This window comes from Anomaloglossus baeobatrachus, chromosome 3, assembly GCF_048569485.1.
Source record: "Anomaloglossus baeobatrachus isolate aAnoBae1 chromosome 3, aAnoBae1.hap1, whole genome shotgun sequence".
NCBI classification, from domain to species: domain Eukaryota; kingdom Metazoa; phylum Chordata; class Amphibia; order Anura; family Aromobatidae; genus Anomaloglossus; species Anomaloglossus baeobatrachus.
In genome coordinates, this window is record NC_134355.1 from 562830950 (window position 1) to 562849827 (window position 18878).

At 48.4% G+C, this 18878-nt stretch overlaps 2 protein-coding genes across 6 annotated transcripts in view; one reads left to right on the forward strand and one right to left on the reverse strand.

Moving 5' to 3' along the window:
- SNORC (secondary ossification center associated regulator of chondrocyte maturation) overlaps window positions 1–15119 on the forward strand; it is a 109376-nt gene extending 94257 nt beyond the window's left edge. Inside the window, exons 2-3 of one of the 2 annotated variants that reach the window (XM_075340894.1) lie at window positions 1719–1892; window positions 14205–15119. In XM_075340894.1, coding sequence (XP_075197009.1) covers window positions 1719–1892; window positions 14205–14314 — 284 coding nt within the window. In that variant the 3' untranslated portion in view covers window positions 14315–15119. The remainder of the gene's footprint in view (window positions 1–1718; window positions 1893–14204) is intronic. The other variant, XM_075340895.1, reaches the window with a different exon arrangement.
- The window catches only part of NGEF (neuronal guanine nucleotide exchange factor), a 453640-nt gene continuing 449867 nt past the window's right edge, over window positions 15106–18878 (reverse strand). The window contains exon 16 of one of the 4 annotated variants that reach the window (XM_075340891.1): window positions 15106–15519. In XM_075340891.1, coding sequence (XP_075197006.1) covers window positions 15335–15519 — 185 coding nt within the window. In that variant the 3' untranslated portion in view covers window positions 15106–15334. The remainder of the gene's footprint in view (window positions 15520–18878) is intronic. The other 3 variants (XM_075340890.1, XM_075340892.1, XM_075340893.1) reach the window with 3 other exon arrangements.

The following is an 18878-nucleotide window of genomic DNA, read 5'->3' on the forward strand; positions in this document are numbered from 1 at the left end:
AGGATGTCTTTCAGGGGTTTTACTCACAGTTGATGGCAGGGTGAGTAACCCGGGCGTAGCTGGGATGAACCAAGCTGGAACCAGGTATCCTTCAGGCTGACTGATGATGGTGACTACCGACTCGCCTTCCTTAGCCCTTGGTGGTTTGGGGTAACCCCGACTTTTAGTCCCTATGGGGGTCACCCAGGGAAGTTGCTGAAGCCTCTCTCCCCTTCGTTTGGTTGCCGTTTGCTTGTCGCCTGGACCAGATCACTCCAGCTGCTTGCCTCCTGTGAACTATGGGCCCTAACTGTGGCTACGTGGCTGCGGCTTTTGGGTGTTGTGGTGTGGGCTTTGAGGGCCCCACACCGGCAGGTTTAGCGAGGAAAGGTAGATCTATCCCCGCTCCGGGATCTGCCGCCCGTTTGGGCCTGGTACTCCCTAGCAGTCTCCTTACTTCCCACTCCGTGCTCTCTCTTTAGCTGAAGATGGATTTCGGGTAGCACTCCTAGGTGACCGTTCTCCCCCGTCGGTAGCCACTGCGCGGGCGCTGTTAGACTGCAACAGCCCCAGGGGTCTGCTCTTCTCTGAGCTCCCTGGACTCTGCACTAAACCGGCTCACTGCTCCTCCTCTCCTGTTCTTGCCTACGCCACCTAGCAACCAGGCTCTCTTACCACACCCCTTGAGTGGAGATGGAGGCTTTTGGCCCCCTCCACTATTCCAGTGGAGGTGAAGGCTTTGCCCCCTCCTGGGATCCCCAGGGGTCCTCCCAAAGGTACATGTATGAGACCTGATCACTATGCGCCTGTGTAGTCACACCTCGGTCAGCCTTCTGGATTACCTGTATTGTACTGTCCCCAGCATGGGTGCAGTACTCAGTGGTGCCTGACCAGGTCAGGGGCGCCACACATGGTCTGGTAAACTCTGGTATGGGAACATCATTGCCATGTGGAATAGGTCGTCTTGCTGATTCCTAGTCAGGATAACTCCACCGAGCTTTCTTGTAAACATTAAAGCCTTTAATCTTTACAACGGAATAATAACAATCATCATGGTGGTTTGTCAATTCTCTCCATACCATTGGGACACCAAAGATTAAACCTTTTCTTTCACGATTTGTACACATTTGTAGGTGCTCCACATGTTTTGTAAATTATATGTGGAGTCCAATCCTTATCCTGGTGTCCAAGCTGTAATCCAAAATAAGCCACGTATACTCGATGCACAAAGTCTGTGATATTTCTTCTTTGTTTTTCAACATTGTACGCTCTGTGATTTTTTTTTTATCAGATTGCACTTAGTGCATTTATACGCAGATGTGAACGAATCTTCAGACTTTTAATAAAAAAGGTTGGTGCATTACCACTGATCATACATAGATGGCACTACCCAACCACGTAACTCACTTGATGGCCATGTACTCAACACATATGTGGATATATTGACTGAACATTCAAGGCATGTTTTATGAATATACAATACATAGGCTTTTTTTTTTTTTACTGTAAGTCTATAAGTTTAATTATGGGCTTATTCACATTTGCAAGAGCCATATAATCATGTGCGAAGATGAGATTAGATATCATAATAATAAAATCCTTTTCCAAAGGGCAAAAAAGTAAAGGTTAATTATATTCACTTGATTAACAAAAAGTCAAACTGATAGAATAATATTAGCAGCCAATAAATAATCATTTTAATAAAAAGATTCCCCATAACTGATCTTTTCGTCTTTCAGTAGGTTACCCTCAAGCAGCAGCACCCACTGTTTGGCAAGATCCCCCAGAGCTTCCTTCTGGAGCCGAACCCATTGAAACCACGCCCTCTGTACCCCTCTCCGATGTAACTGGGGTTCCACCTGATGCATCTGAACCAGACCCCACATATGAAGACCCTCTGGGCAACGGTGATGGTATGTAGATGATGTGGCACTATGTACCTAAAAGCAATTTTCATGTTCTAAAAATAAATAAATTTATAAATTATTTTAGATCAAGGCTGCACTTTATATTGGAATGATGCATACAAGTAGCAAAAATATATGGGCTGCACACTTAGCCATACATCCCAACTCTGCTTGATTTAGAGCAGGGGTCCCCAGCTTGTGGCTTGGACGCCACATGTGTCGCGGGCGGGGAGGAGGGTGTCAGCACACCGCGCTCACCCCTTCTGCTCGGGTCCGGCAGCTGCTCAGTAGTGGCTCGAGCGGTGGGCCGGATCCCGGGGTTTCTCGAGCGACACTCCTCGCCCGTGAGTGAAAGGGGGATTTTGTGGTTGGGTGTGGGGATTGTTATAGTTCGTGACGCCACCCACGGTTGTGGTGATTTCACCACCGCTGCTCAATATGGGGATCCCGGGGATGGTGATGCGGAGCAGCCAGTTGTTGTGTTGCCCCTCCGTGGGTAGGGGTTGGTGATCCCGGGGCCCGGTGATGGAGAAGTAGGTGCGGGGCCTGATGGGCGCAGGGACGCGGGGGGCAGCGCTGTGCCTTGCGGCACTGTGGTACTCACTCAGCCTGAGACACGGACACAGTTTGTACGGTAAACCAAACGGCTGGTAGGACGGTCCCACAGACGGCTGCACCTGCACTCCCGGTAGGTGACGGTGATGTCCCTCATCCTTGCACCTATGTTTGACTTGTGGTAGCGGTGGATTCCCTCCGGTTACCCGCTCCCCGACTGCAATCTGGGCCGGAGGAGCTCTACACTTTGCCCGCAGGCGCTGGCCCTGAGAAACTGGTGCCGTGGCGGTGTCTCTCCAATACGGGTTGGGCTGTTGCCTTCAATCGGGACTTGGTTGTTAGGGGATCTGCGTCCCCGTCACTGACGGATTCGGCAAATTTGGCGACTCCTAGCCTTGCCGGGGTCCGAGAGGCCCCTGCCCTGGTGCTGACTGTCCTTCGGAACACTGCTCCAGACCGCCGGGCACACAGCCTACGGGGTCCTTCCAGGAACTTCCAAACGGTCCCCCTCCAGACAGTCACCGCCGTCGCTGACCTTGTTGATCTGGCCCTACACAAAGCTGGACCTTCAGGCTTTCTTTCTTTACTGTCACTTCACTTGCTTTCCTCCTTTTCCACTTTTCTTCCTTCACTTTCACTTAGCTGTTTACTTTTGCCCAGTCTAGGCTTCTCCTCCACTCCTTCTACTTCCTCCTCCCTGACTAGACTCTGTTGTTCACTCTTGCCCTGCCTGGGCTAATCTGCCTGGTTTCTCCCACCTCCAGAGTCGTGAGCTCCTCGGTGGGCGGAGCCAACCGCCTGGCCCACCCCCTGGTGTGCACCATCAAACTCCTGGAGGAAGGCAACAAGGATTTGTGGTTAGCATTGATGTGCCTACCTGGAGTGTGGGGTGTGGTGGTGTTGTGACCCGTGTCCCCTGGCTTGCCCAGGGCGACACATTCCCCCTTAGCAAAATGCAGACCGTCCGCGGGCTGCCGTCCTACACCGGTTTTATTTTTCTGTAAAAAGGGGTAACAAGGTTAAGCAAACATGAATAAAATTTTTAATCAAAACTCTTCCCAAGACGGGAGGCACATTTACTTAAACGTTGCAACGGTTTACGGTTACGGTTTCCGCTCTCTCCCACCCAAGCAACCTGGCCCTGATGCTGCCCCTAAAACCCAGGCAGCACCCCTTGACCCACAGTCCAGCACAAGTCACCCGAGCGGGATCTGTCCTTCCCCTCCAGAGGGTGGCCACCGGTTCCTTTGGTGGCTGGGCCCCAGCCTACTCCGCTCAGGGCCCTCCCTCCAACCTGCCTCTCCGGAGACGGTACTGCGGAAACGGTAACGGTAACCAACATATTTACAAGCCACTTAACGTTTGTGGTGCCCTGCAAGTTCACGGGCTTGTCCATGGATAGTTCCCATGCAAAACTTAAACGGTCCCCACGGGGACAACGGTGCCGGCTCCTGCCGGTTCAATCACAAAAGCAAATCAGGTAAATCTTCGGTTATTATCATTTTTCATCATTTCAACTTTTCAAACAAACAACAACACTGGTGGTCCCAACGGGGACGGTTGCGACGGGCATCCGCTGCCCTACTCCGGTCCTCCAGGCTCCAGTGCTCCTTCCAAGGGAGGGGGCGCGGCGCTTGCTAGGGCCTCTGGGCTGCCCTTCAATCTAGCGTCCAGCGCAAACCACCCTCGCTCCCCAAAGAACCGAGTGTACTGGACAATATCACCCGGCATCAGATTACGGCCAGGATGCTCCTCGGGCAGGTGGGCATTCACATCCCGCCGGGCTACAAAAACTTCGGCCTCCAGGCCCGGCTCGTAGATGAACCCGTAGCCCCGGCGGACATCAAACCGCCTCACCTGCCCCACGTACAACGGTCCTCGGGCACGGGAGGTTGCCCGCCGGAGGTGCTCCTTCTCCCGGATCGCTCTGGCCACCAGTTCGGCCTTTTTCTGCTCCCTCTCGGCGATCTCCAGGCCCAGCGGTACCGGCTCCCTATCCCAGTATGGCGCTGCCGCCAGCGCCGGCGCACGGGTCGGGCCCCGCGGGACATCCAGAACGTTACCCACTGTCAGGAAGGTGGGCGGCGTATCCCGCGGTGTCATGGCCTTGGGCGCTGCCTTGCAGCAACAACCCGGCGCCACCTCAGCCGAGGTGTGGGGGATGGGCATAGGGGCTTTCCGCTGCCGGGCCTTGGGCTCGGAACGGGTCATCGGCTCCGGCTCGGGGAGTTTTTCAAAGGATGCCTCCGGTTCTACTTTCGGCGTCTTCCACGGTAACACCTCCGGTGTGCCGCGGGCTCCGGTTGCAGGTCGGGCCGCCTGGGCGGAGACGCTGGGTACTGCTACCGGTTGCGGTGGTAGCAGGCCTAGTGGCGGGGTCACGGCCGCCGGGACGGGTGGCGAGGGAGGCAACGGGGGGAGAGGGCTTGGACCGGGCCCCACAGCCGCGATGACCGGCCCTTCAAGGGCATCGGGACGTGGGTCACTCACCCTCCCTTTCTCCGCCTCCTCCTCGCGTCTCCGCACGGTGGCTACAACGTCCGCCATGTCGGCCTCCCACTCCTCCATGAGGAGCTGCATCCTGACCTGCAGCCTTTGATAGAGCTGCGCGGTTCGGATCTCCACCCACGCCGCGGTTCCAGGCGCGGGGGGCTACGGTGTCGCGGGACGGCATCCACATGATGGCTTCTCTGTTTGCTTCCAGGAACGGTATATTCGCAGGGTCCTGGCGTCCCTGCTTTTATAGCCGCAGCTACATGCGTCCAGCCGACATCGCGTCCCCCTTAGCTCTTTTCGGCCCCTCCTCTCTCGGGGCGGAGTTTTGGCCTTCGCGCCTCTACTGCTCGAGAAGACGCTCGAGCGGGAACTTTTTGCGCCAAAGATGGCGGCTTCTGAAATTTTTCTGCCGGATGCCTCCGGCGGTAACAAGGCGCACCTCTACCTGACGGCAGAGCGGTAAGATCCTGTTCGTGACGCCAAGTTGTCGCGGGCGGGGAGGAGGGTGTCAGCACACCGCGCTCACCCCTTCTTCTCGGGTCCGGCAGCTGCTCAGTGGTGGCTCGAGCGGTGGGCCGGATCCCGGGGTTTCTCGAGCGACACTCCTCGCCCGTGAGTGAAAGGGGGATTTTGTGGTTGGGTGTGGGGATTGTTATAGTTCGTGACGCCACCCACGGTTGTGGTGATTTCACCACCGCTGCTCAATATGGGGATCCCGGGGATGGTGATGCGGAGCAGCCAGTTGTTGTGTTGGCCCTCCGTGGGTAGGGGTTGGTGATCCCGGGGCCCGGTGATGGAGAAGTAGGTGCGGGGCCTGATGCGCGCAGGGACGCGGGGGGCAGCGCTGTGCCTTGCGGCACTGTGGTACTCACTCAGCCTGAGACACGGACACAGTTTGTACGGTAAACCAAACGGCTGGTAGGACGGTCCCACAGACGGCTGCACCTGCACTCCCGGTAGGTGACGGTGATGTCCCTCTTCCTTGCACCTATGTTTGACTTGTGGTAGCGGTGGATTCCCTCCGGTTACCCGCTCCCCGACTGCAATCTGGGCCGGAGGAGCTCTACACTTTGCCCGCAGGCGCTGGCCCTGAGAAACTGGTGCCGTGGCGGTGGCGGTGTCTCTCCAATACGGGTTGGGCTGTTGCCTTCAATCGGGACTTGGTTGTTGGGGGATCTGCGTCCCCGTCACTGACGGATTCGGCAAATTTGGCGACTCCTAGCCTTGCCGGGGTCCGAGAGGCCCCTGCCCTGGTGCTGACTGTCCTTCGGAACACTGCTCCAGACCGCCGGGCACACAGCCTACGGGGTCCTTCCAGGAACTTCCAAACGGTCCCCCTCCAGACAGTCACCGCCGTCGCTGACCTTGTTGATCTGGCCCTACACAAAGCTGGACCTTCAGGCTTTCTTTCTTTACTGTCACTTCACTTGCTTTCCTCCTTTTCCACTTTTCTTCCTTCACTTTCACTTAGCTGTTTACTTTTGCCCTGTCTAGGCTTCTCCTCCACTCCTTCTACTTCCTCCTCCCTGACTAGACTCTGTTGTTCACTCTTGCCCTGCCTGGGCTAATCTGCCTGGTTTCTCCCGCCTCCAGAGTCGTGAGCTCCTCGGTGGGCGGAGCCAACCGCCTGGCCCACCCCCTGGTGTGCATCATCAAACTCCTGGAGGAAGGCAACAAGGATTTGTGGTTAGCATTGATGTGCCTACCTGGAGTGTGGGGTGTGGTGGTGTTGTGACCCGTGTCCTCTGGCTTGCCCAGGGCGACACACATGTGGCTCACAGGCGCTTGATGTTGGGCTCGTGAGTGTCTGCCAGCTAGGCTACCAAACAGCGATGAAGAGCAGGTCTCCAAATAGTGACTTTTCTGAGTGGCCTTGCACAGAAGAGCAGATCTGGATGCACATATGCTGGATGGGGGGGGATAAATATGTTAAGCTGGAGATAGAAACTGCTAATTATAGAAGCGCTGGAAGCAACAGTGCAGTAAGTATGCTTAATGTAAGAACATTGACTGGGCGTAAAGTGGGCACACCCGAATGTAAGTATCCTTTCTACAAGGGAAAGGGCACAAGGTCACTATGCTTTTTGTGGGGAAGTTTTGGCTTTCTTTATACCAGATTCTCGGTGTCTCTACTGTGAAGGAAGTGGGCCCTGAATGTGGCTCGGAGTTGTGACCACTCTCGGAGCTGAATATGGCTCTCACGGTAAGAAAGGTTGAGGACCACTCATCGAAGAGGGACAATCCTGAAATTTAGGAGATGGGTACAGTGTCTGTCAAAAGTTCGGACACACCTGTTCATTAAATAGTTTTCCTTGTTCTTATTGGTGGACAGAGAAACTGGCCACAGAGTCAGACTCAAGGGTGACAGGGAGAAGGTGCACAACTGTTCCCCAGAGCAACCACACACAGCAAACTCCCAGGACAAGGATCAGGTGTTCCTTTTTTTCAGATATATTCCCATGCATGCCTTCCCACTCAAAAAGGTTATACAGTTCATAGTTTATTATTTTTCTTCTCCTGCTCCACCATGCAGACAGGGTCATCATGCCCAATTAGGTTGCAGCAGCAGTATCTCTATAGGAGGACTGTAAAGCAATATATCCTGACTATAGGCCTCTAATCCAAAACTATCCCTTTTCCAGCATCTTTTCCTACACTGAATGCAGCTAATAGCGGTATTAATAGGGAATAGAATAGATGTAGGTCTTTAGGTTTTAGGTTGCAGCAGTAAAGTCTGTAAGGCTAAAATCTCTTACTACATGAGTCTACTACGCTATCCCTTCTCTAGCAGCTTGTTTTACGCTAATGCAGCTAAGAGCAATATTATTTGAAAGTAGAATATATTTTTATGTAGGAGCAGCAAGGTCTGTAAGGCTAGAATCCCTGCCTACATACCTCTCATACACTATCCTTTCTCCAGCAGCTTACCTTAGGCTAAATGCAGATAAGAGTAGTATTATTGAAGAATAGAATAGATTTTTTAGGTAGCAGCAGCAAGTTCTGTAAGGCTAGAATCTCTAGATAAGCTAAGATAGGTATTATTAGAGAATATAATAGATTTTTTAAGCAGCAGCAAGGTCTGTAATCATAGAATCCCTGCCTACATGCCTCTAATACACTATCAATTCTCCAGTAGCTTGCCCTACACTAATAAAATTATAAGTGAGGGCCAGGTGCTGGCCCTCTAAATATTTAGTGAGGACCGGCTGCTGGCCCTCTGAAAACTGAGTGAGGGCCACCTGCTGGTCCTCGAAAAACAATGAGTGAGGGCTGGCTGCTGGTCTTCTAAAATTTGAGTGACGGCCAGCTGCTGGCCCTCCAAAAAGCATGAGTGATGACTGGCTGCTGACCTTCTAAAAATATGAGTGAGAGCAAGCTGTTGGCCCTCTAAAAATTGAGTGAGTGATGCCTGCTAGCCCTCTAAAAATTTTAAGTGAGGACCATCTGCTGACCCTCTAAAAATTATTAGCGAGTGCCGTCTGCTGGCCCTCTAGAAATTATGAATGAGGGTTGGCTCCTGGCCCTCTAAAAGTTATGAGGGAGTGCTGCATGTGTAGCACCCACAGGGCAGGGGGTTAAAATACTCGTGGCTGGGCTGGTGCTCTCGGGTCTGCGATGTCACGGGTGGCCCTGCCCGGCCGCCGACAGTAACTGGACAACACAGACCAATAGCTTCCTTTACCTTTACTGGTCAGATGGTATGGTCCCAGAGTTACTGTGGTATGGTCAGCCGGGAAGCAGTGAGGAATCTCTCTGTGCCAGGTAGGTTGGAGGCCTTCCTTAGTGCGCTCTGAATGTGGGTCGCTGTGGCCTGAAGCAGCACAGCGTCCCTCTTCCTAGATGTGATTTGCCTTGTCCCTTGTGGGGGGTAGCGGGAGCCGAATGTAGGGCCTGCTTATATTTCTGCGGCCCCATGTTCTATTGTGCTACTTCTCCTTGGGAGTCTCTGATGGGCCAAGAGATGTGGAATCTCTTGCCCTCCGGGTTTACTGCTGGGCCATTAGCACCCGACAGTCAAGGACCCCGGTGCTTGCAGACAGCTATATTACAGCGACCTTTCTCTTTTCCTGCTACTCGAGTTCTGAGGTCCCTCTTCCTATTCCTCTCTCTAACCCCTCCCCAGCCCAGAATGCACAGGGAAGCTCGCCCCAAACAGGACTTGAACTCCCCATTCTGGCCTGGATTAGGAAGTGTTGTGTGTGGTTGTACCTGACACAGATATCTCCCTGCTGCCTCCAGGCATAGCATTGCTCCCCGATGAGGAGAACAACACCACTGTGGCTCCCATGAGCACTGGGGTGCCACACATGATGTCTCTGTGGATATGGTGGAGGAGGAGGACAAGAAAAATAAAAACATATAAACCATATATCTTTTTTTGGGTTTGAAGGAGTGTATGGGAATACACCAGAAAAAAAGAACAATTGAATAGGCTTTATGTTCTGCTGCGGTCATCTACTGGGGTTGAGAAGTTGGGGGCAATCCAAGCATTGTTCATTTTGAGAACAGTCAGCCTGTCAGCATTTTCAGTATTTTGGCATGTTTCAGATCCACAACATGTCAATTTCTCCTGCAGGTACGTTGAGTTTTATGTACAGATTTCTCCCATAGATTTCAATTAGATGCAGAAAATGTGCAGTTAAAAAATGCCCCTCCATTTTTGTTAGTTTCCGCAGCCGACAAGCATGAAAAACGCATGTAATCCGCACATGATTATATCAAAGTTTTGTCAACGCCTAGTACCAGGAAGAATCAAAAACAAAGCAGCTTTATTTAAAACATGACATACCAAGAAGAGACAAAAATCGCAATGTTAAAAATGCGATAAAAATGCATGTGAAAAAACGCAAGTAACCTAATTTTCATAATAGGTGCAGAAATTCTGCAGCATCAAAAACTTACCAAAAACTCATTGTGGGAACACAACTATAGGCCCCCAGGGTTAGAGAAAGCGGTTACCTGAATAACCATATATTAAGGCTGAGGCCACATGTTCTGTAATCATCCATTAAAGCGGATCCTGCAGAGATCCATTGGCAAAATGATTTCTGCAGGATCTGTTCTAAGGCTACGTTGTGTAGTGTCCATGCTGAAATATCTGCAGTGATTTGGAAGTGGATGTGCGCTTCAAATCGCTGCAGAAACACTGCGTAATGGATGCAGTGTGTCTGCAGAATAGTTGCTGATTTCATGCGCTCTGGATGCTCCCTCTCTCATAGTCAGAGCGGGAGCAGCCTCCAAAGCGCACCAAAGAAGTGACATGTTACTTTTTTGAGCGCAGCGATTTGGATCAAAATTTCAGCATGCAAATCGCTGCGCTCTGAAACGCAACATGCGGATGGATTATGCACAATCTTCATAGATTATGCAGGGGACGCAGGACGCATGCATTTACGTTGCAGTGCAATATGCAGCATAAATGCATGAAATTACACAACGTGCGCACATAGCCAAAAGGATAATTACAGAACATGAGAACTCAGCCTTAGTCACCTGTAACTAAAATTCACTTGCAAACTGCCTGCAATTTTATTCAATAGCAAACTACTCCAATCACTTCAGAAGTTACAAATAGGAGCAAAGTTTTTGATTGATTGGGGCGGATCTGTGTGTGAATCCTTGGCAAACTGCAATACAGTTAAAACAAAATCTGTGAGTCAGCCTGGACTTCTGCTTCTCATGCAAATACACATTGGATTTATCCACATAGAAAATCTCTCCCATGATCATAGCCCTGCAGCTCCTGCTCCATAACCTGGGAAAGCCATGCCGCATGTCACTTTACAGGGTGTATAAAACAAGCACAGTGGGCAGGAGATTTCTATTAATCCAATACACTGTGCTTGTACTGTACAACGCAGCATTTTGGAAGCAGTGAAAACACACTGTGGCCAAACGGCTGCTAACATTATTCGCGGGCACAGGTGCTTAAAGGGGATTTCCAATTTCAGAAACCCCCCCCGCAATTTGTTTTAAAAAAACAAACAAACTGCCCTTGATTCATCCTTCCCGGGTTTAGTGCTGCTTCCGATATCTGTTAGGTTATGTTCTCACAATGAGCTTTTGGTGAATTTTTGATGTTGTAGAATTTCTGCATGTATTATGTAAATTATGTTACTTGCATTTTTTCATTGCGTATTTGTCTGTTTTCCTAACATGCGGTTTTGTTAAGTTTTTGATGCTGTTTTTTTTGTCACGATTTAATAAAAGCTACTTTGTTTTGAAATTTCCTCATATTCGGTTTTGACAAGTGATGGGCAGACCCAAACTGTAAAAGTCCAGATCCGCGTGGTTTCAAACGTACCCGAGTACTGGGCCCGAGCCCGGAATTCTCAGGGAACTGCGGGTAATGATCCGGAACCGGCAACTTGGGAAATTAAAAAAATAAGGGAAAATAAAGAAAATAAGAATGAAGCAAGCGCTTTATACTTACTGAGTCATTGGCGTGGCTGTAACTGCTCCCGCGGCCGCTCATTCACTTCTAGCTCCGCTCATTATCCTTCATTGCATAATATGCACTGCTTTCCTGGCCCATCCGTATCTGTGATTGGTTGCATTCAGATGCGCCCTCATGCTGACTGACAGTGTGTATGATATTTCCCATCACAGACCCAATCAGCAGATCTATCGTACAGTAAAAATAAATAAAAGTGGCGTAGGGTCCCCCTAGATTATGATACCTAGCACAGAGGATACGGTTACAGGCTGCAGCCCCCAGATATGCGCTTAACTTGGCTGTGTATCGAAATAAGATGAACTGCATGCGTTTTTTTAAAAAAAAAATATTTAAATAAATAGTTTAAAAAAAACGGTGTGTGGTCAACCCAATTTTGATACCCAGCCATGACAAAGCCCGACAGCTGGGGGCTATTGACCCGTGCTTATTGGGGCCACCCCACCTAAGAATAGCAGCCTTAGGGGTTAATATCAGCTCACAGCTGCCACTAAGCCCTATATTAGTAATGAGGAGGGTCTATGAGACACCCCTCATTAATAATCTGTAAGTGAAACAAACAATAAAAAAATCATTTATTTGAAATAAAATACAAAAAAACACCCTCTTTCACCACCTTATTAACCACCAAAACACCCCTGTAGGTCTAACTTAATCCACACAAGGTTCCACGACAATTCCAGCTCTGCTACATCTGAAACTCACAGCGAGCGCCATAGAACATGGCTGCCCACTGTGGACTTCAGGCAGAGATTGAGCAGCGATGAGCAGTGATGTCATTCAGCTAAGTTGCAGGCACAGCTGTAAGTTCCCACGGCCCTCCTCCTGTGACCACAGGTAACCTGATCTCAGGTGACCTCAGGAAAATCAGTGACCTCACTTCAGGTGGGGCTACTGAGTTTAATGAAGTACCTGAGGTCACGTGACCTGCGGTCACAGGTGGAGGGCCGTGGGAACCTCCAGCTGTGCCCACAACTTACCTGAGTGACATCACCGCTGATCGTGCAGCTCAGTCTCTGCCTAAAGTACATAGCGGGCGGTCATGTACCATGATCACACACTGTGCCTTCAGTAACGTAGTAGAGCTGTAATCGTTGTGGGACCTCGTGTGGATTACTTCGGACCTGGGTGTTTTTGAGGTTAATAAAGGGGTGAACGAGAGTGTTTTTTTGTATTTTATTTCATATTTCAAAAAAAGGATTTTTTTCGGTGTTTATGTTTATTTACTTTCTGTTATAATTATGATTAACTGGCACCCCAAAACTCAGCAGATTTCTACACTTTCACTTACAGGTTAGTAATGGGGGGGGTCTCATAGACCCCTCCCATTACTAATCTAGGGCTTAGTGGCAGCGGTGAACTGATATTAACCCCTTATTACCCTGATTGCCATGGTGTGGTGGCAATCGGGAAGAGTCGCGTAAAGTTCCGGGACTGTCGCATCTAATGGATGTGGCAATCTTGGGCAGCTACAGGCTGTTAATTTTAGGATGAGGGGGGCCCAATAACCAAGGGTCTCCCTGCCTGAGAATACCAGCCCCCAGCTGTCGGGATTTATCATGGCTGGGTATAAAAATTGGGGGGGACCGTACACAGGTTTTATTTTAATTATTTCTTTATTTATTTAAATTAATTTAAAAAAAAACAAAACATATCCAAGATAAGTGTACGGCTGGGGGCTGCAGCCTGTAGCCATATGTTTTATCTATGCTGGGTATTAAAATATGGGGGGACCCTTTGCCAAATATTTTATTTATTTTTATACCACAACAGATTCACATACAGTCAGTTATTGGAAGAAGGGAGCTGACACTGAGGGTGGGGTCGCATCTGACTGCAACCAATCACAGATGCCGGTGGGCGGGGAAAGCAGTGCATATGCATGAAGGTAAATGAGTCTTTCCAAAAGTGAATGAGCAGCCAAGAAGCAATTACAACTGCGCCGGAGCCTTGGTAAGTACAGCCCGCTTGCTCCTATTCCCCTATCCCTTCTACCACCATTTTTAATCGCCGGATTCTTCTCCCCATAGACTCATATGGGCACCAGCATCCAGCCAGATAACCAGGTTTAATTCCGGGCCGGAACCGAATTTTTATTTACATCTGGTTAGGTCCGCCGGTCTTGATTATCTGTGAGTGTGCCCATCACTAGTTTTGACAAAACTTTCTCGACATCCTCAGGTGTAGATTACACGTTTTTTATGCGTATCCACCACGGAAACACACAAACTAAACCCGCATGTTTGTAGGGAAAATCTGCACAGAACACTCATTGTACCCGTAAGAGAAATTGACATGTTGTGGATTTGAAACATGCTCTGCAGTTCAGTTTACGCTGAGTAAAAAAGAAGCACAGTGTGCCGCAGATTTCTATAAATCTCATTCACTTGCTGGAACTGTAGGACGCTGCGCTTTTCAAGCAGCAAAAACAAGCAGCATCAAAAACTCACTGTAGTCTTTATTGTCTGCAGCACTGACATCACCTCGATAGTGCTGCTGCCAATCAGTGACCTCAGAGCTCATGTCAACTACACGGGCAGAGCTGATGATCTTACCTTACGGATTACCTACAGTGTTGTTGATGTAATAACAGACACCAGGAGCAGTGCTGGACCTGGGGATGTTGAGTTAAGGATAGTTTTTGTGTTTTTTTTAAACTGCAGTTATGGAAACTAGAAAACACCTTTAAATAATTTTAGGAAATGCAGATTATCAGGTACTTTAGTAAAATGTACACTCTGGAAGAATGAAACCTCATATATTGTGTTTACGAATAATTTTTCAGTATTTTTTTCTTCTCCTTTAATCCACAGGTTCGTTGGGTCCTGGAGCCGTCGCAGCGATCGTCTTGGCAGCTCTACTTGGCACCTCCGTCCTCATCGCTCTGATTGTTATCACACTCAGAAAATTCTCTGCTTCTTAAACCAATAAAGAATCACATTGTGTTTCTACCCTTTATGGTCAGGTTGAAACTGTGAGCACAACACAAGCAATGAACTGCACGTAGATCCCATTTTCTCCAATAAATGGTTTTATCAATGGCTTTGTACTGGGAATGCAGGTTCATAGAACCCAAACATCTTATTTAAAAGCCGTAATAAAGGATCTACCTAATCCCCCTCCTCATCCACCACCAAAAATACTGCCTAATGACTGTGAATGCAAAATAAGATTAAAAAAAAAATGCTCACACCAGGATATAAACTTAATTAGGAAAAATTGGATATAGCCGGCACCTTCAGTTAGATAATGCTGAAATAAAATCCTAATGAGGAGCATATAAAAGCGTCCGCCGTGGGCACTGGCATAACACAGGCTAAAATTGGAGCAAATTCGTACACAAAGCTGATCATGTCCTCACCAAATGTATTTTGTCATCTCATTGTGTGGCGCGTAGATCTTCTTGAAGCCTATAGCTGTTAGACGTGCCTCCTCCATGTTAGGGAGACAATTTAATTGAAATGTCCCAGGGTTGAGACATTTTTGAAGAGAGACTTGATGACTAGAGGACACATTTCACACTAGCCTCCCCCTAATAAATTTAGTAGAAGGTTTTATAGTAGAACAGAAGATTCTTCCGCCATTTTTAGTTGTCAGGAGACAGGCTTGTGTAGTCAGCCGTCCGCCAGCTTCCAGCGCAGGTTGATGGGAGTTGTAGTACCCGTTTAGGCTACGTTACTAATGTCTATTATACAAGATATAAAGCCAATATATAATCTGTCTATAAATATTCTGTGTGTGCTCATCTTTGTGTGTATGATGTGTTCTGGCTTTTGAACCTAAACCTGCTTTTTCCATTAATGTATGGTTGCCTGTACAACAGTAACACACATCTGTAGATAATATACATATATTTATATAGAATATTTGCATCGCGTCACAGACACACTGCTCCTCTCCCCGGCCCCTCCCCGAGCATGCTGCCCCATGCCATCTCCAGGGGTCACTGCCGCGTTCTGCTCCCCATCTTCCGCCGGTCTTTGTTCTGACTGCCTTCATCCGTTTTGTGCACCCTGAAGCACTCCTTCAGATTCTGCGTCCTGACGTGCTTGTTCAGTATTTCTTCTGTTACTGTGCTGGGGAACCAGCCCCTCTCTTGGTCGTGCAAACGTTCACCAAACACCCAACCTGGGGAAGAAGGGAAAAACTGGGCTATCATTCTGTTATATGAGCAGAGGAAGCCATTACTGAGGCGTCTATGTTCTGATCACAGAAAGCCGTCATATTCTACATAAAACGCTGTTTGCCCATAAATATAACAAGCAATTTATCGCTGAAACTAAAAGAGATTTTATCTCTGTGACAGAAAATCCTACATCATTGCAATGTGTGGAGAAAGGCACGGCTTCCAACAATGTAACAAATCTCTGAGCTCATTCATTCCCATGTAGTAGCCAGCATAGCTCTGAACTGTAATGCACCCCTGGGCTCCTAAGCTCTGACCATCAGGACAGTGAACCCCTGGCTGGATGGCCAATTAGTAGACATAGCCCAGGCCGATGGTGACTTACTCTGGGCAAGTGAAAGTCAGTTTAGAGATAAGTATTTATACATTACAGTAGTTACAGAACCTTTCAGCATGACCATAATGGCATTGTTAGGGTATGTGCCCATAATCAGTGTTTGCAGTGTTTTGGATGTAGCGTGTTTTTGCTGTTTCAAAAACACTGTTCAGTACAAGCACAGTGAATGGGATTTATAGAAATCTCTGTGCGTGTACTGCCCGCAGCGAAAACTGACCTGCGGTGTGGCTTTTGAGTCACAAGCATGTCAATTCTTTGTTGCGGAGTCGCAAGTGTCCTCCATAGGGAGAACACAAGCGAGAGAAACCCTGATCATGGGCACAACAAGCAGCTGCGGTATCCTGAGGAAGAGACTCACGACCCCGCAGGTCAGTACCCACCGCATCCAGGACGCAGTGGGTCCTGATCGTAGACACGTAGCCTTATATAGATTAATTTGATACATTTGGGATTTCATACATTTGAGATTTAGGTGCAGAGGGGCCAAACTGTACACTGGGTCTGCTTATCCTCACTTGGCCCATCTACCTCCGGTGTTTCAATGGCAGGTGACTGATTTTTCAGTGACCTGCCTCCTGTTTGAAATCTGGTGCCGACGCCTTAATTGCATGGGAGGTGCATGCACAGATTATTTTCTTGATTGGTCTGCAATAAAATGGCACCATGGGTGGCGCATGCGCAGTGGTCCCTTCAAAGTCATTGAGTCGAGGTCACAATCTGTGCATGCACCACCAACATCACCAAGAAATCAGTCTGAGCACGCACCGTGCGGCTGCACCTAATATCAGATAGGAAGCAGGTCACTGCAAAATCAGTCATCTGTCATTCATACACCAGAGGCAGGTAGAAGACTAAAGCCCGCTTTACACGCTGCAATGTATCTTACAATGTGTCGGCGGGGTCACGTCGTAAGTGACGCACATCCGGCATCGTAAGGTACAATGTAGTGTGTGACAGGTACATGTGATTGCGATTGAACGTTAAAACATTCATCGCATGCACGTCGTTGAATCCTGACGAATTGCACGTTGGGTTGTTCAATGTTCCCGAGGCAGCACACATCGCAGTGTGTGACACCCCGGGAACATTGAACAGATCTTACCTGCCTCCCGCGGCTCCAGCCGGCAATGTGGAAGGAAAGAGGTGGGTGGGATGTTTATGTCCCGCTCAGCTCCGCCCCTCCGCTTCTATTGGCCGGCTGCTGCGTGACGTCGATGTGATGCCGAACGTTCCTCCCACTCCAGGAAGTGGACGTTTGCCGCCCACATCGAGGTCGTATGGAAGGTAAGTACGTGTGACGGGGGATAATCGTTTGTACGGCACGTTCAACAAATTGAACATGCCACACATACGATGGGGGCGTTGCAAATCGCATATGATATCGTATGCGAAATTGCAACGAGTAAAGCAGGCTTTAGTGTACATCGAAATCTCAGTAGAAGAAGACCACCAAAAGTATCACATTAATCTGTGTGGCAGTGCCATTATAGCCATGTCTTTACATTACAGTGCAAAATTGTGCTTACAGCTCCTTTTACGAGGACCTGTCATTTTTTATTTATATATAGGTTTGTTTTATCTGGTGTAAATGCTGTGGTTCTCCTGAATCTGGCATTGTTTTCCTTTGTTCCTGCATCTCTCTATTCCTGAGATAAGGCCCCTTTTCCCTCTATATTAATCTAGTCTGTTTAGCCAAGTGGGAATGGTCCTCAAGCAGAGTGGTCCTCAAGCAGTGAAGACTTGAGGACCACACCGTATTTGATAACAAATCTAGATTTACATTCAGTGAAGAAAATGACATATTTCATTAATGGAGATGCCTTGGAAAATTCAGCAGAACAGTGGATTTTACCCCAGATAAATAAACCCAAAACATATTTATGACAAGTAGCAAACTGGCGCTATTGAATCATGTGGATCTTCCTGATGTTCCTGGTTGCTTAGTGAAGAAACAGACATATTCTACTGCATTATATATCAGTGTGCAGAAAAATCTACAGAATTGGTCCTAAAGAAGGGAATATAATAAAAAAAGATGCATTGGAACAATAAAAAATGGCTGTGGGGCTTCTGAAATTAAGAAATAAAGCTGTGGGAGTTGGTCATATCATGGCTATTAAAGGGAATCTGTCAGCAGGGTTTTTTATGTAATCTGAGGGGAGCATGATATAGGGGCTCAGACCCTGATTCCAGCAATGTGTCACTTACTAGGCTGTGTGTTGCTGTTTCAATAAAATCAGTGTTTTATCAGCAGTAGATTATCACTACAGGTCTTGGTTTCTCATGCCTCCTAGTCAACTACTCTGTGTATCCCCGCCCATACCACCGATTAGCAGCTTTCTGTCAAAGTGTACAGCGAAATCTGCCAATCAGTGCAAGAGTGGGGTTATACAAAGCTCAGCATTCTGAACACTGCTAGATCTGCAGCATAGAAAACAATGATTGTATCACAACTGCTGCGCTCAGTAAACTAAGTGACACATTGCTGTAATCAGGGTTTCTGCCCTTACATGAAGATGCTCTCTGATTACATAACACAAACCTGAAGACAGATTCCCTTTAAGCTCAGTATTTTGCAGTTTGAATATGTGCTGTGAATCTACAAGATGTACTTCTATTCCAGGCAAAGTTAATTTTATAAATGTAATTTGTGGTCAAGTCTGGTTAAAAAAAAAGTATCATAAAAATGTAAAGAAGACTTTGAAAAACGATGATATGTTAAAGAGTACCCGTCGCTACTCCTGCAATTTCTATTTAGGAAATTATTTCTCTATGGATAACAATTCTTCGTCCTGCCGTTCCTCTGTTGCGCCTAGAAATTCGACAATAAATTGGCAACTGGGTGTTCCAATTCCTGCTCAAAGGGGCGTGTCTCTACAATCTAGCCCTGCCAGCACTGATAGGAAAGTGGTGGAGTATTTAAAGACACCCCCCCCCCCACAGGTAACACCTACTTGTCAGTGT